This window comes from Lissotriton vulgaris, chromosome 5 (genome assembly GCF_964263255.1).
Source record: "Lissotriton vulgaris chromosome 5, aLisVul1.2, whole genome shotgun sequence".
NCBI classification, from domain to species: Eukaryota; Metazoa; Chordata; class Amphibia; order Caudata; family Salamandridae; genus Lissotriton; species Lissotriton vulgaris.
The window spans coordinates 1987328487-1987345035 of NC_141693.1; the positions used below are offsets into that span (position 1 = coordinate 1987328487).

General features: G+C 46.6%; 1 protein-coding gene across 1 annotated transcript in view; it reads right to left on the reverse strand.

Moving 5' to 3' along the window:
• ADAMTS13 (ADAM metallopeptidase with thrombospondin type 1 motif 13) overlaps positions 1–16549 on the reverse strand; it is a 251929-nt gene that overhangs the window by 215170 nt on the left and 20210 nt on the right. The window contains exons 2-3 of the mRNA XM_086924723.1: positions 9384–9450; positions 2876–3021 (exon numbers count right to left, since the gene is read on the reverse strand). Of these exons, the coding sequence (XP_086780849.1) occupies positions 2876–3021; positions 9384–9450 (213 nt within the window). The remainder of the gene's footprint in view (positions 1–2875; positions 3022–9383; positions 9451–16549) is intronic.

Genomic DNA, 16549 nt, shown 5'->3' on the forward strand with positions numbered 1-16549 from the left:
TCGTGTTAACAATGATGTGCCTTAGTGAAATAATACATGTGTTTATTAACGAGTGGATTAACATTGAGTTTAATGTGAAAGATATTCCTTGTAGAATTAACGAGCAAGTGATGAAATGTAATGTCATGTTATATTAGAAATGCGTTTAAAAGTGCAGAGGCCTGGAACATGCTGAAGCCAGTAGAGGCCTAACTGTATTTTTCTTTGGTTAGCCTTAGTCAGAAAGAAATTATTTCTCTCGCCTGGGAAAGGCTGTCCTCAGCAAATATTAAATTGTAATTTCGAATGTTGCAAGGATGGTCTCACGTATTTCAGCTTGCAGGTGCAAGGCCACAAGGCTCGTTAGGTAGAAAAGTCCATTGTTTAGAAGTTAGGATAGTAGGCGCGAGCGCAGAGATGCTGCTAAGGAATTTGGGAGTGCAACATTCAGCGGAGAAGGTGCCTGGGACCCAAGGACACTCCAACGGATGCTGGATGGAGAGGTGCCATAGTGGAAAACTCCGTGGAGCTACACCTGCCAGAGGGGCGTGTCTGAAGGCGTGTCGACTGTTTTGGGGGTTTTGCATTAGGGACAGCACCCGAGGGTGGAGAGGCATTCCGGAGCAGAGAGCAGAGAGTAGACATCAGTCTAGTAGTTAGGAAGTGGGCTTGGGAAAGGCAAGATGTAGATAGTTGTGAACTTGAGGCCGAGTAAGGTGTAGCAAGGAGCATCTTAAAACGAGCTCAGTATTTGAAGTCACCTATTGAGAGGGAATGTACTTCTTAGGAAGTCTTCACGGCTGACACCTTTCTCTCGCCTGGGAGGTATGCTAAGTAGGGATGTCACCTTAGAGACAGTGTAGGGTCAGTCTAAGCGGATTCTTTCCTTTTTGTAAATGCAATCCCGACTCTACTTTGTCGGTAATGGTGTGTCTAAGGCTTCTTGAGTTAACCCTGATTTTTATTCTAAGTCAGTTGAGACCCTTGCGTAGAATTTCCTTTGTATTAGTGCCAGTCTATTTCTTGATTCTCTTGCTGAGGTGTTTGTATATTCAATTATTTTTGGCTTTGTAATAAATCTTCAAAACTTCAGTTCGGAGTCAGTGGTCCTTTGAGTCTAATTGAATTGGATTGAGGATTTGATTGAGCTATGAATTGGAAAATCTTTCCTTTACGCTTCTATGACAGGGAAAAAAAGATCCAGTCGACAAGACCTTGGATTCTAGAGATTGGTAAGAAAATCTAGATGAGAATCCCAGCTTCCTCAATAGCTTGTAGCTTTAATTGGTATCCAATGTGGATGTATGACGGTACAACGCGTACCGTTACAATGCGTACCTTTACGACGCAGGTTTAACAACGCAAGTCGTTACAACGACTTGCGTTGGGGGGCGCTGGATAGTGAATAGATTAATTTACTATTTCAACTCCAGTCCCCGTGGATAGTAGGGAAGGTGGTGGATAGTAAATTAAACTATCCCCTATCCTAGAGCGCGCTCCAGCGAAAGTCGTTGTAACGACTTTCGTTGTAAATCCTGCGTTGTAAGGGTACCGCGTTGTAACGGTTCCGTTTGTAAAGGATGTTTCCCATCCAATGTACAATAAGATGCAAATCAGTGATTTCATTATATAGATGGTGTTCCTAGTGACTTCATGGACTTGTCAGATCAGTGATGAGATTGAGTGCATGGTTATTCCAAGGATGATCGCTTTTCTTGACTTTGCTGACAGGTGCATTAAGTTCTTCGGGCAATAAGTTCTTAGGCAGGTGTAAGTGCCACTGCCCACAGGCCATGATCTCTGTTTTTGAAGTACTGAGTTGTAGCTGGTTATTCATCATCCATTCATCTGTGGTGCAGAGGCAGTCACCACGTTTTTATGTGTATAGGTCTTCTGAATTGCCCATTTTTAGGAAGATCTTTGTGTTATCTATCCAGATACAACACGTCTAGTTGAATGATTTAATGAGATCTGTCTGGCAAAAGGGTTATGGAGATACTGGATACAAGAGAAGAGATTATGAAGCCCTGTTGAAGGCATCAGTGCAGGTGTGACCAGCTGATGCAAAAGACAGCAGGAGTGCCAGGCTGTGTCTGTCTTTTGAGGTAGGAGACAGTACTCCTTAGGGCACTGCAGTGTGTGTCAAGATGTTGTAGTCCAAGTAGCAGTGAGTGGTGGTGGATTGTGTTGAGTGCTACTGATACGTCTCATTGTGATACTGGTGTCATGCCGTTCTTGTCAACTGTATGTTTAATGTCATCAAATATGGATATGATTGACAATTCTTTGGATCAGTAGGAACAGTCCAGCCTGAACTGCCAGGTCAGGTCTGCTACAGACAGGACATCAGCAGATTAAGACTGTTTTGGCCTCTTCAGTGAGGTATATGTTGAGTCCTTTGGCACAATGAGCACAGGTTCCAAATCTGAGCATACATGTCATACTTAGGGCATCTACTATAACGAACAAAATAGCGATGGAAGGATTAATCTTAGCCAATTGAGGCGACTCTGGGCTATATTCCAATCCATCATTTTTCACTCGCCGCAGTACTCTAGACAGAGAACAGCCATATGCAAATCACCCTTTGTCCTGCTCCAATAGGAACAGTCTACCCCAAACTGTCAGGATACCTTTAAAGTAATCAAGAGTTTTAAAAAATGTAACATTCTCCACAAAAACTGACATCTATAAAGCTAACAGCCTAGTCAGTGCGAGTGAGTGAGTGAGTGAGTGATTGAGTGAGTAAGTAAGAAACTGAGCAAAATGTTGGTAGATTGGGTAACTGACTGAGTCACTGAGTGAGAGAGTCAAATACTGTTAAGTGTTGTATAGCGCCCTGTAGAGAAACAAATGACCTCTAGCCTCTGCGACCTTCTAGAACAGAGCGACTTACGATATTGAGGTTGGTGAGGATGTAGCGTTCCGTGTCCTCCTGATGGAACTGGTAGACGTCTGGTCCCACCACGATGAGCAGCTCTAGGTGTTTCATGCTTCCTGCTGCCCGCCTCTGTCGCTGTCCAGGAGAGGGTGTAGTGTTAACTGAAAAAACCACAACAGAGGTCCATATTCGAAGTGCAAATAATGAGCCAACTCTGACACACTTTGGGGATTCACAAAAACAAAAGCCTGATAAATATACATTGCTCTATATGTCTAAGGAGGCCTTAGGGAGGAACTGTCCTTTGCAAGCCAATCTATGCTGTGGCTGCCTATGAGAAAGGTTGGTACAAGGGCAATGAGAAGACACTTACTCCTACCCATGCTTGTGGCACATTCCAAGGGCAGTGCAGGGAAGCTTCCAGTGGGCATGAACATGCTCTAGGCATATCAACAAGCAAAGTGAGGGCCCTCGTTGCTGTCTAAGCTTGTGGCACTAGTGTGAAAAAGTGTGCACTGCTGCTGCCCATGCTCTTCACATACTGTTCTGCTGTGTGGGAATTTAAGCCTGTTGACATCCACACGTGTGTCAGGCTGTCATTGTCAGGGCGCATACACTCATGTTGTCCATGCTACTGGTACATTGAAAGGCAGTGCGAGGAAACTTAAACTAATGCTGCACAAACCACAGTCACTAAATAACCACACAAAAACAAGCATACTGAGTTATCACAGCAATGCTTCATATACATGCATGAACATAGGTGAGTGTAGGGTAAGTTAATTGAAAAGACATAGGTGATAGGTTAGGTTAATTTTGGATTAATGATTATGGGCTAAGGGGTGTCAGTTAAATTAGTTAGGGCGGGCTATGTAAATTAAGGTGAGTTAAGGTTAGGTTGGATAGGCTCAGATGGAGTAGGTGCCGTGTTAGCTGGGTGGAGGTAGATGGGTTTAGGTGGTGTTACATGATGGTAGGTTAGGCTAGAGGGGACAGATGATAGATGAAGTGAGATTAGGTCATTTTACATAGGACGGATGTGGTTGAGTGGACATGGATGGGGTATGTGATAGGTAGAAGTAGGTGGATTTAGGTGAGGTTAGATATGAAGAAATAAATAATAGGTGGTGTGAGGCTAGGCTATGTTACATGGGACACAAGTTTGTAGGTAGTATCTCATGTTACGTTATTTATTATCCCTATAGCACTTGCACACCTATGTTTCTTGGCGCTGCAGCAGGATATGATACACGACAAACTAAAGGAAAAGTCAAGGGTTGAAAAGATTTCGTAAAAAGAGGGTTCTTAAGTGCCTTGCGACTAAAGGCAGGTCTTCAGGTCGATGTAGGACAGGACTTTATTCAGTAGGATTAATGCCAAAAACGCTGACTGGCTATTTTGGAACATTTATATTCTAGGGTAAGATCGGAGTCTGTGTATATGCCCAGATAACACTTATGAAGGGGTTGGAGGAGTTTACCTCACTTCTGGACAACTGATAGGGTTTTCTTTTTTAGTCACATTTGTTGCAACAGGTTGCTCAGATTTTGATGGGTGAAGCATTAGGTGGAAGAAGATAAGATATCTGTTACCTGGAAGGGAGGTTTAGATGAGGCTAAATCAGAGTAGGTTAGGTTACATAAAAAAATAGATGATAGGTGAAGTGAGGTTAGGTTAGGTTAAATAAACATAGGTACGTGAGGTGTGGTGGAGATGATGTGGTTGGTGGCAGAAAAGGTCAGTGACGATTAGATGCAATAAATTGGGATTCCTTATATGGGAGGATGGGAAACGAAAGAGAGGTGACTGTTGAGGTGAAGTTAGATGTGACAATGAGATAAATAAGAGGTAAGCTTAGGTTAGGGTGAATAAGGTATGTTGTTTTTGGCCAGAATGTCAAGTAGGCTAGGCTAGGAAATACCATTGATAGAATATGAAAAACTGAGCTTCTTTGTAATATACAGAAGGCGATGTGACAGCTGGAATGCTCAGCAGAATGCTGATGCAAAGAACTGAAGTCATACTGGAACGGAGTGAGCCCATGCAAACAATCTACTTGTGAGACTCTCCTAGGCATGAAGAACCCATCCTGCACCGAGTGCTGGTCTGGATTCATCCAAATGTAGAGCCCTACAGTCCAAAGCTGTGCATGCAGCACCCATACTTGGGAAGAAGAGTGCCAAAGTGAACTGTTAGTACTTTCTCTTGAATTGGGACCAATCAAGCGCCAAAGGTAGCACCAATGAGCCAATCCTCAGTCCTCAGAGCATCACACCTGGGGTCTTCCCTCTGAGTATGCTTCCAGTGTTCTGAGATCCCTGACAAAAGACATGCCCTTGCGTCCCTACATACACCACTGGAAACCTCTTTCAGACTGTACTAGTGCACCTGATAAACCAGATTTTTTTTATTTCAAATTTTAAAATTGTTTTTTTTACTTTTTTAGGATGGCCAGAAGCTGCTATATGCTACATTTCTACACCTTTCTCTAAATGCGTTTTCACATACTTTTATATTTTTTTAACTTATTGCTGCAAGATAGGTGTCTGTCATCTCAGAAGAGTATTTTTAAAGAAAAGAAATGTCCTCCACAGAGTCAGTATTCATATGTTTGCATGTGTCATGAAGCTTGAGCATGCATATCTCATAACACTGGGGCCGCCATAGTGTCATGATGCATTGATGTGCATGTGCATCCATAGATCATTGTGCTATGTTTTTTTTGGGTTGTTTAGCCAATAATTTTTAGAATCGACAACTACTGCTTTTTTTTAGGTCTTGCCTGAGCCAGCGCATGCGCTGTCTGGAGAGACTTTTAGTAAGTGGGCTCAAAAAAGCTCACCACGCGCTTTCGCTTGTGGCCTAAAGCTCGCGGTTACGCGCATAGTTACATGCAGAGGCGCCATCTGGCTTTCCTCTCTTGTCATGGCTCATTAAGCACATTGCTCGCCACTCGCCAGACGTGCCTCTATTTTTATTTATTTTTTACTTTTAGCACGAGGCGCGCACACGCACGCACCACTCGCGTGCTTGTTTTGCCCGTCACAGCATGCTCCTTGAAGCTCTTTTGCTTCCTCACCTCCGGCTTCGCATTTAGAGCTCCCTGGATATGTGTGCTTTCACTTTAAACCACCACAGCATGCTCCTTGAAGCTCTTTTGCTTCCTCACCTCCGGCTTCGCATTAAGAGCTCCCCCCATATGTGTGCTTTCACTTAAAAAATGTCAGAGCGCGAGGCGTGCACACGCACGCACCACTCGAGTTCTTGTTTTGCCCGCCAGAGCATGCTCCTCTGAAGCTCTTTTGCTTCCTCACCTCCACATTAAGAGCCCCCTCCAAATGTGCTTTCACTTTAAAAATGGCAGAGTGCGAGGAGCACGTACACACGCACCACTCACGTGCTTGTTTTGCCCGCCACATGCTCCTTGAAGCTATTTTGCTTCCTCACCTGCGGCTTCGCATTAAGAGCTCCCCCCATATGTGTGCTTTCACTTTAAAAATGTCAGAGTGAAACAAAAGCAGGATGGCGATGAAACCTACCCCTGGGCACGGTCATCACAGGTAAACTGCCTTGGGAGCAGTACACGTTTACATCCCCTCCTCTCGGTATGCGCGCTTTCACTTTAGCAATGGCAGAATGCAACAAACTGTAGCAGGCCATAGCGTGCTCCTTGAAGTTCTTTTTCTCCCCCCGCTTTGCATTAAGAGACCCCCTCTTTGTATTTCTTTTGCACGCCGCGGCATGTGTCTTGATGTTAATTTACTCCCCCCCCCCTCCCGCTTCGCATTAGGAGCCCTCCCTCCCCCACTCGGTAGGCAAGTCTTCACTCTAGCAATGACAGAGCGCAGCAATGGCAGGAAGGCACAGAAAGCTACCCCTGGGCACGGACATCGCACGTAAACTGCCTCAGGAGTGGGATGCAGTACACGTTCCTAAAGCCTTAACCCAAATAACTGTATCTGCACACTCAGAGCCCTAGACTTTTAAAGATAGCACAGCGGTGTGATGTGTGCTTACACAGCATCATGCTGAGCTGTCCATTGTCTGCTTCTTTATTGCACAGTAACAGCAGCTAACTCCCCATAATCCTCACATCCTTGAAGTTCTGCGATATCCTATACTTGCCAAATTGTTTGGACTGTTTTAAAAAAAAAAATAATTACAGGAGTGTGTGGCTGTGTAGCTTACGCCCGTATTACTCAGTCATTCATCTTTTATTCACGTTACAATGTTTTCCATTCGTTATATCGCCATAAGGGTGCATTCATCTTTTTTGCATGGTCTATTGCTTGTTTATATAGCCACATTATTGGGTTTTACATCTGACACTGCAAGTCATTGTGCAGCATCGGTCTTTATTACGGTGTGTGTTTCTACTAATCAAAATAATCTAAATAAATGGTCAATGTGAGTATTTTGAAATAGGTGCCTCCATGGCATGAGTAAACATTTGAATTCTTTGTGCAGGAAGGACAGCAATCCTCTGGACAAGCATATTATTCAAATAGGTACCTACTTGTCCTTTCTTGAAAGAACTCAGGGTTTGTACTGGTTCCAGCGCTCTGTTTGCTTTTTCAAGTATGTTACATGTATGCATTACACGGGCATGTTTGAATTTGTTTACAACAGCACAGGTGGCAAGTGTCTTAAGTTGCAATCGGTGTTAAAGAGACAAGTGGAGGGGTCGATCTATTTATCTTCTTCACAAACTGGAGTCTATAAGCAGGTTTACTTGGGCCACTCTGCGGTCACAAGAAAGGATTCAGCTCAAGTGATTGCTGGCAATAATATTCTCCACTCTACAAGTGATAGCCATTATATAGCACAGTGAAGGCTTTGGGAGATTACATGTTATTGATGTTGCGCTCCATGAAAGTGCATGTTCCAGCAAGTCTTCTCCCCTCCTCCCCAGTCCTTGCTTGCACCTGGACTATTGAGAGAGTTTATGCTATTGGCATTGAAAATGACAATGCCTTTTATTTATATTTTAAAAACCAAAACATAAATAAAAGCTCAAACTCGTATAAATGCGAGACCTATTGGCTATGTCAATGCGGTTTAGCATTGTTATTAATCACTAGTAGATCCAAAAGGCAAGAACTATTGGTTTTACCAATAATAGTTAACTTTCTTTGCAGGAACGCCTTGCCCTCCATTGCTTTTCAAGGGAGGCAATGTCTGTCCTTTATTGTTACTAAGCTTTGAGTTCTAGGCTCAAAGGTAAATATACACATGTAGATTTACTCAACTGCAAATGTACTCTTGTACTCAGGTGTCAGTCCACACTTTTTTGTTATTCACCACTTCCGAGTGTAGATTAACACCGAAGTGCAAACTTACAAGTCTCCACCCCCTAAGGGAGTGGCGACATTTAAGACTGAATATACTACCAGTAACTTTTCAAATGTAAATGGAGAGCTCTGCCACCAGAGTGGAGATCTCGTTTTGGTAAAGTGTAGGGAAAATTCATAAAGTTGAATAATTCATGAACAATTATTAAAACTATTTAGAATAAACTAAAAACATAAATTATTTTAAAATAATTATTATGGCCTACACCTAATAAAATAAAATATTAGAGGACATTAACTCATCAAATTCAAATGTTTATTAAATAATGTCATATTTAAAATACATTTATTTAATTTAAAATTATTATTTGTAATTAAAATTAAACAAAATACTCTCACTAAGATTTTAATGTTTAATTAATATGTATTATATGTATTTCATAATTAAGCATTTTCAAATTACATGTTTATTAAATGATGCAATATTTAAAATATATTACTTTTTCATTTATAAATGCTATTTATAATCAATAATTAAACACATTTGTCACAAACATTTTAATATTTACTTACTGTGCATTAAACATGATTCATATGTATTTTTGTATTAATAAACAATATACTTTTCAAAAGTTTAAAATATAGTTGAATTATTTAAAAATGTAATTATTTTTTTAATTATAAAGCATTTAATTGTTTACACTTAAAACTATTCTATACATATTTAGCTTGAAAGTCCAAATAATGTAATGAATTTAATATTATTTCCTACGCCCCTGTGTCCATTATTTTATTTTAGTGCCTGAGGTTATCCATTGGCTGATGATGAACAATAAGAATAGTTAAATGTGTTTATAAAAAATATTCAACAAACTCAAAGTGTGACCTTTAACACAATGGGAGAGTTACTCAAGTTATCCTTTATTGGATACTTATTGGAACTTGTTTCAAGTTTTATAAAGTGTGAAAGGCTGAGTAATTTCTGCCAACATTGAGTACTGTGACGTGCATAAGATGAACAGATAGGTTTGCAGGACGTTGAGGATGTATCTTTGAACTAGGAAAAAATACCAGCAAACAGCAAAGGGCCAAGGAACAAACATTTGTGTGAGAAGCGCTACATGCGTATTCAAAGTAAAATATTTTAACATAACATGTGCCTTATTTTGCAGGCTGTCAAGGTCATACCCACACAGTACCCTAGGGAGACCCGGAAGGCGTGAGCACTGTACCTTCCAGAGATGCATCAGGTTCCAAGCGCGAGGAAGCACCCTCTGCATCCAGAGACAAAGAGAAGCCCTGAAAACAGAAACATGACATTATTGCATAGAGTCACTGAGGAGCTGAGGCCAGTGCTGCTTTTATTATCATAAATTCGTTTTTGTATATTTATCTTAAACAGTGGTGGCTCCTTCGTAATGGCAGAGGAGCATTGCCCCACGGCTCGAAGCCAGCGGTTGAAAAATAAAATGATGATGAAACAATGTTATTATTGTTTTATTTTTTTAAGTGGCTGGCTGAGCCTTTGAGCCATGCATGTGCTGGGAGGGGCCGGGTCATTGCAGCATGGTCAGTGACGGCTACCGCCCCCCTCCCTGTGGCCCCACAATAACCCAGAACACATTGACACGGAACATGATTGTCTTTGTAAGGCGGGGGATCGCAAGACCCCCCGGCCGTATTTATTAAGATACAAAATAATGAAATTATTAAACAAAAGATACAATTTTATGCAAAAATATTCAGGAACATTAGATACAATCATATCAACAAGTATGATAGGCTAACCTTAACAAGATTCTAATACAGCTTGTTTCCTAACCGAAACTAACATCTTCCTCTGAACATTTTTGCATACTAACATTTCTGGCCATATGGCGAGGTCGCTAACCGGTGTCAGGTCCTAATAGCTGCCCCCTTACCGCAGGTGCGTATGCGCAGCCGAGCCCATTAATTACTCGGTCCACCTGTGCAGCCGAGCCCGTTAATTACTCGGTCCACTCCGTGAACTCCATTTAACTACTGAAGGAGGGCCCTTCCTCGCGTCATACGCTGACGGCATGAGTACGCGCGGGGTGGCTACCAGCCTAAGGACAGCGTGACTCCCCTACCCGCGCCCCTTTGCAGCACCAGTTATATCTTCCCCTGAAGTTCTAGGAGGGGCCAGTAACCCCTCCCCCTGGGCGGACACCTCCAAAGGATGATGCCGCCCCCTCAGACCTTAAAATAGCTGCTCACCGGTCATGACCTTACCGCATGTCCATACCCTAATAAATACGACGACCTGTGGAAAAAGATCTAAAGGACAACTACACTATCTAAATCAACATGTCAAGACATCCATCGTCCGGCTACTAGGGGAAAAAGGCCTAAACAAAATTGCAACCGACATTTTATGCTTCAACACCACTTCCCAAACGGGAAATACATAATTAATACACGACAATACACACACTAAACAGGTAAACAATATGCACCAAAAAACATTGTAACCAACATTTATGCTTTACTACCACTTCTAAAACGGGAAATAAGTGATTAATACACGTCAATCTTCACAATAACACAGGTATAGAATATGCACAAACACTGCAATGTTCCAGGGATGGTGGGTGGGGAAAATTAGGAAGCCCCAAGCGCGGGGCACGACCAGTGTGGGGGAGCGTCCAGGCGACAAGGGGCCACCTGAGCGCTACCCCCTCCTTTATTCCCAGGATCGCGCGTGGGGAGGGGGCGGCACTCCCCCTCCGCCCGCCCCTCCGACCCGGAAGACTGCACAACGCCTTCCGGGTCAGGGGTCGGGCGCCAGCCAGCCGGTGGTGCGGCGCACACCCCTGCGTCATCATTGGACGCCGGGAGGTCACGCCCCCACCACCGGGAGGCAGGGGGAGAGAGGATCGCCGCACCGCCATGCAGGCGGGGGGCTGAGGCCCCCCCTTTTCACATGGTCAGTGACGGCTACCGCCCCCCTCCCTGTGGCCCCACATCAACCCAGAACACATTGACACGGAACATGATTGTCTTTGGAAGGCGGAGGATCGCAAGACCCCCCGGCCATATTTATTAAGATACAAAATAATAAAATTATTAAACAAAAGATACAATTTTATGCAAAAATATTCAGGAACATTAGATACAATCATATCAACAAGTATGATAGGCTAACCTTAACAAGATTCTAATACAGCTTGTTTCCTAACCGAATCTAACATCCTCCTCTGAAAATTTTTGCATACTAACATTTCTGGCCATATGGCGAGGTCACTAACCGGTGTCAGGTCCTACTAGATGCGCCCTTACCGCAGGTGCGCATGCGCAGCCGAGCCAGTTAATTACTCGGTCCACTCCGTGAACTCCATTTAAACACTGAAGGAGGGCCCTTACTCGCGTTATACGCTGACATCATGAGTACGTGCGGGGTGGCTACCAGCCTAAGGACAGCGTGACTCCCCTACCCACGCCCCTTTGCAGCACCAGTTATACCTGCCCCTGAAGTTCTAGGAGGGGCCAGTGACCCCTCCGATTGGGCGGACACCTCCAAAGGATGATGCCGCCCCCTCAGACCTTAAAATAGCTGCTCACCAGTCATGACCTTACCGCCACAGGTCAGCATTGTTACCCGACGATCTGGCCTCCCCCCTTCTTACTCCTAAGAAAGGTCATACTCACCTCGCAAATCCCTCTAGCCATGCCAATATGTTATTAGACCACAGGACGTTCCCTGCTCAGTCAAGTGTACCCCGTCCCGCAGGTAGAAATGTTCCCCCCAAATACACCCATGAGGTATCGTCTGAAACCGGGGGGCTCGAAATAATTTGGCCAATTGTGTGTTGATCCTCTTTACCGAGTGATTCAACGCCTTGACCGAGTCCCCCCTTCGCCACTGCCACCGAGGTATAAGTTGCGACCAAACTCTCGTGCAACCCGGGCATGTCCTGGCCACCCACCCGGCAGTGGAGATGATTTCCTCTATAAGGAGGCGCCTCCCTAGTTTGGCCAAATCGTTCTCCCCCAGGTGAAGTATCACCACTGACGGGGGCGGGTTGCTGAGATAAGAGTTCCTGAAAGTAATCTCTGAACTGGCTGATGCATAAGCCTCCCTCCCAAAGAAGGAAACACAAAACCCCTTTTTCTCCGACCATCTCCTCCTTTCACTTGAAAGAAAAACATGTTTAGCGCGCCGCACATAAGAGTGGCCCACAATCCAAGTCACCAATGTCCGTTGATCTTCTTGTCGCTTGTGTTGAGCTGCCGTCGTTCCTTGACGCCCCTCGGCAAGTTCCTCCCCCGCGTGACAGGTTTGAGAAACTGCAAAGAGCAGAAAATACCAGGCGTGAGTCACCGTGCCATGTTATAACATGTCAATCCGTACATATCGTTTGCAACATTCAGACGACCATCTTCCAATTCTCTTAACCTTCTCTACTGAGAGTCCCCTTACAACTGCCTCAGTTGCTGCCCCAATTCTGAAAGAGTGGGTACCAAATTCTATAGGATCCAAGCCTGCTTTTGCGACCGTCAACTCCAAGACTCTTCTAAACTGATACCTGGTCAGTGGCGTACCGTCTGCGTGACACAATAGTGCCCCCCCCCCCCCCCCCCCCGGCCGCACCATCCCGCTGCCTTCTAAAGACCTCTAGATGCGAGACCGGGCAGCAAGGATTGGTCCGAGCCCGATGGAGCACTATGGTATCCCCCCGTCCCTCCTGGTCAGTTTTAGATCTTTGAATTGTCACCCACATTGTATCCTCTCTGATCATAACGCAGGTCACTTGGAGGCCGCCCTGTTTATCACCTTTTGATGTCGCTACCAACTTGCCTATCCTTGGAGCTCCATAGAACGCTAGTGCTAACGCAGCTTTGAACAGCAGCACCTCCCATGTTGAGCTACAGACGCCATGAAGTGCCGATAATAAGGCTGTGAGCCTAACTAGACCTATCGGCTTTCTCGTATCCGTCGAGTGTCCCTGTATGCGGTGCCAACCCCTCAAAGCCTTGCACACCACAAAAGTGTACGTAGGATCCCTCATGCCCTTGGCCTGTGCAAAGAAGGAGACAGCCGCCCTATGCCTATTTGCAGCTGCCACTGAGCGCCCTTCTATGTGCATCAATTCCAGATAACCTACAAAACTGTCCTCTTACGCCCAGCTAACCTCCCACCCGTGCCCCAAGAAAGTACGGTAAGACAAGAACACCCCTTCGTATGCTGCCTTGGTCCTGGGGGCTAAGCTAGCTGCCATGAGGTGCGGTAGTCTGGGGCACCAATCTGCCAGAGAGCAGCCGGGAAATGTGCTGGCGAGGGGTCTGCTGCAGGAAGCTGTTCCCAGAATACCTGCATTTTAAAGCAACAAAGGGCGTCAGCCGCATTATTAAGGACGCCTGGCACATGTTTGGCTCTGAAAACTACAATCCATTTCAAGCATTGCAGCACAATCTCCTTTACCAAGCGCAGTATGAATGGACACCGTGCCGCTTGCTGGTTAATGCATTCCACCACGCTCATGTTATCCGACCAGAACACCACCGATTGATTGCATAGGTGTTCTGGTCAGACCATCAATGCTACCCATATCGGGAACAGTTCCAGAAAGCCGATGTTGGTGTTCAAACCCCACGACCTCCACTCCTCAGGCCACCTGTGGGCGACCAATTTGGTCCCCAGGATGGCGCCAAAGCCCATGCTACCAGCAGCGTCTGTCCATAAACCCAACTCTGCTGATGCAGTGGGGGGGCCGGGCCACACTATCGTGCAATTAAAGTCCTCCAGGAATGCCATCCATATCCGCATATCCTGGCGAACCTCAGATGACAACCTAGTGCAGTGATGTTTCTCCTGCAATCCCTTCATGGCTTGGGCAATAGAGCGTGAGAAGGGGCGTGCCATTGGGATGACCCGCAATGCAAAGTTCAGTCTCCTGCAGTTGTTGTAAGGTAACCTTGTCTTTGAGTAGGCACTGACGGAGTGCAGCCCTAAACCTCGACACTTTGTCCCTGGGCAACCTGAAGCACCCCTCCACCGAATCTATTTCAATGCCAAGGAATTCCAAACAGGTGGATGGGCCAACAGTCTTCCCAGGCGCCAGCGGGGCCCCGAAAGCCCGTATGAGCACGCAAAATTCCTGCAATGCCCAAGCACACTCCCGAGTACCCGCCGCTCCTAGAAAAAGGAAATTGTCTAAATAATGCATGATCGGTTTGTGGCCCGTCGACTGCCTCATGACCCATTCTAGGAAAGAGCTAAAAGTCTCAAAGTATGCACATGATATGGAACAACCCATAGGCATGCACTTATCCATGTAAAATTTGCCTTCAAAAGCGAAACCCAGGAGGTGGTGGTCCAAAGGATGGACAGGTAGGAGACGGAAAGCAGATTCAATGTCCGATTTTGCCATTAATGAGCGCGGCCCTAATCCCCGCAATAATTCTACGGCCTGGTCAAATGAAGAGTACTTCACACTACAAACACCATCATCTATCGCATCATTCAAAGATGCCCCTCTTGGTGCCGATAGGTTGTGAATCAGTATAAACTCGCCCTTCTCCTTCTTGGGTACTACACCCAGTGGTGAACACACAAAGTCGGGGACCGGCACCTCCTGGAATGGCCCAGCTATCCTGCCCAAGGACAGCTCCTTTCCAATCTTAGCAGCCACTACTGCAGGGTTATGCTGTACCGATAACTGATTCCTGCAATGTGCGCTGCCTGTGTATCCCCCTGCCGGGATCCGGAAACCTTGGGAGAAACCTTCCTGCAGTATGGCAGCCGCTGTGTGGTCTGGGTATCTATTCAACCATGGGATCATTGCCAAGACGTCTATGGGAGTGGGACCAACCGTGCCTTCTACCCTATTCTGGCTAGGTAAAGGGGCGGCCGGTGGCGGGGGTGCCCAATAGGTGCTAGCAGGGGGGCCGTTGGAAGCGGCTCAACGGGGAAAGACGGGGCCGGCCCCACAGGAGGGGCCCCCGGTGGCAAGGCAGGAGCCGGTGCCGTGGGAGTCAGTACTACCGGCTCGGGTGTAGGGGGAACAGCTGGAGGTGCAGGAGCGAGTGCGCTGTGCCTAGATCTCTTGGCCTTGCTCCTTTTAGGTGAGGTGTCGAAATCCCCCCTTGGCAAAGGCACAGTAATCTGCTATTTGGGCCTACCCTGTGGGCCCGCAATACCATCAATCCTCTCATTCATGCGAGCCTCCAGATCGTCAACCTTACCCAACCTTTTATCAATGGCAATCATGCTACGCATCATGGCTTGCATCATCATCTCCATTTTCGTCCCCTTAGCCCCCTTAGCTCCAGGCATTCTGCTGCCCACTGTACGACACTCTTACTGCCCGGATTCGCGACCTGTGCACACTTGTACCTTCAACAGATGGAGGATACGCGGGGGCTGTGAGCACCATGCAACTGCGACCGCAACACACCGGCTTGTCCGATTGTCAGGGGTGACCAAACTCTAACGTAGACCCACCCGGCGGCCACTAGAAGCAATGAAATGCGAGCCCCACGCTCTCCTCTTACCACCGACGTCCTGCGTGTTCCACGGTCCCGTACTCAGACACCACCGACTTAGCGTCCACTGTACCCGAGTTGCCTGGTGAATGCTCCGTAACGTACGGTCCATGCTCAGACTGTCTGCTTCCAATGTCGCGCTCCCACGCACCCCAAATAGCAGTCCTCACTTCGGCGCTGACCTGCAGTGAAAGGGAAAATATTACGTTCTCTTTCGGCCACTGTCCTCCTAAGACTCGGCGCCTCCTTCAGCCGCTTGACCGCCGACAACAACCTGAAATATCAGAAAAGAAAATTAGGAAGCCCCGAGCGCGGGGCACGACCAGTGTGGGGGAGCGTCCAGGCGACAAGGGGCCACCTGAGCGCTCCCCCCTCCTTTATTCCCAGCATCGCGCGCGGGGAGGGGGCGGCACTCCCCCTCCCCCCGCCCCCCAGCCACCCGCTCCTCCGACCCGGAAGACTGCACAACGCCTTCCGGGTCAGGGGTCGGGCGCCAGCCAGCCGGTGGTGCGGCGCAAACCCCCTGCGTCATCATTTGACGCCGGAAGGTCGCGCCCCCACCACCAGGAAGCAAGGGGAGAGGGGATCGCCGCACAGCCATGCGGGCGGGGGGGCCGAGGGCCCCCCTTTTCAGGAGGAAGAGTGGTGAGCACTGTAAGTGCGCATGTCGGTTTGTCCGGCTGTCTCAGGACGACCAAACCGACATATGCAAGCATCAATCCAGACTGCTCAGGCCAATCCCGGTGCTGCTCTCATGCTTTGTAATATCATGAGCGCAGTGTCTGGATTGGATGGAAGTCTTTGATGATGTCTCGTGCACTCCCAGGAGCAGGGGAGCAGAAGAGCACCAAGGCACCTGACGGCCGGCAGGTATGTCTTTTTTTTCCTTCAT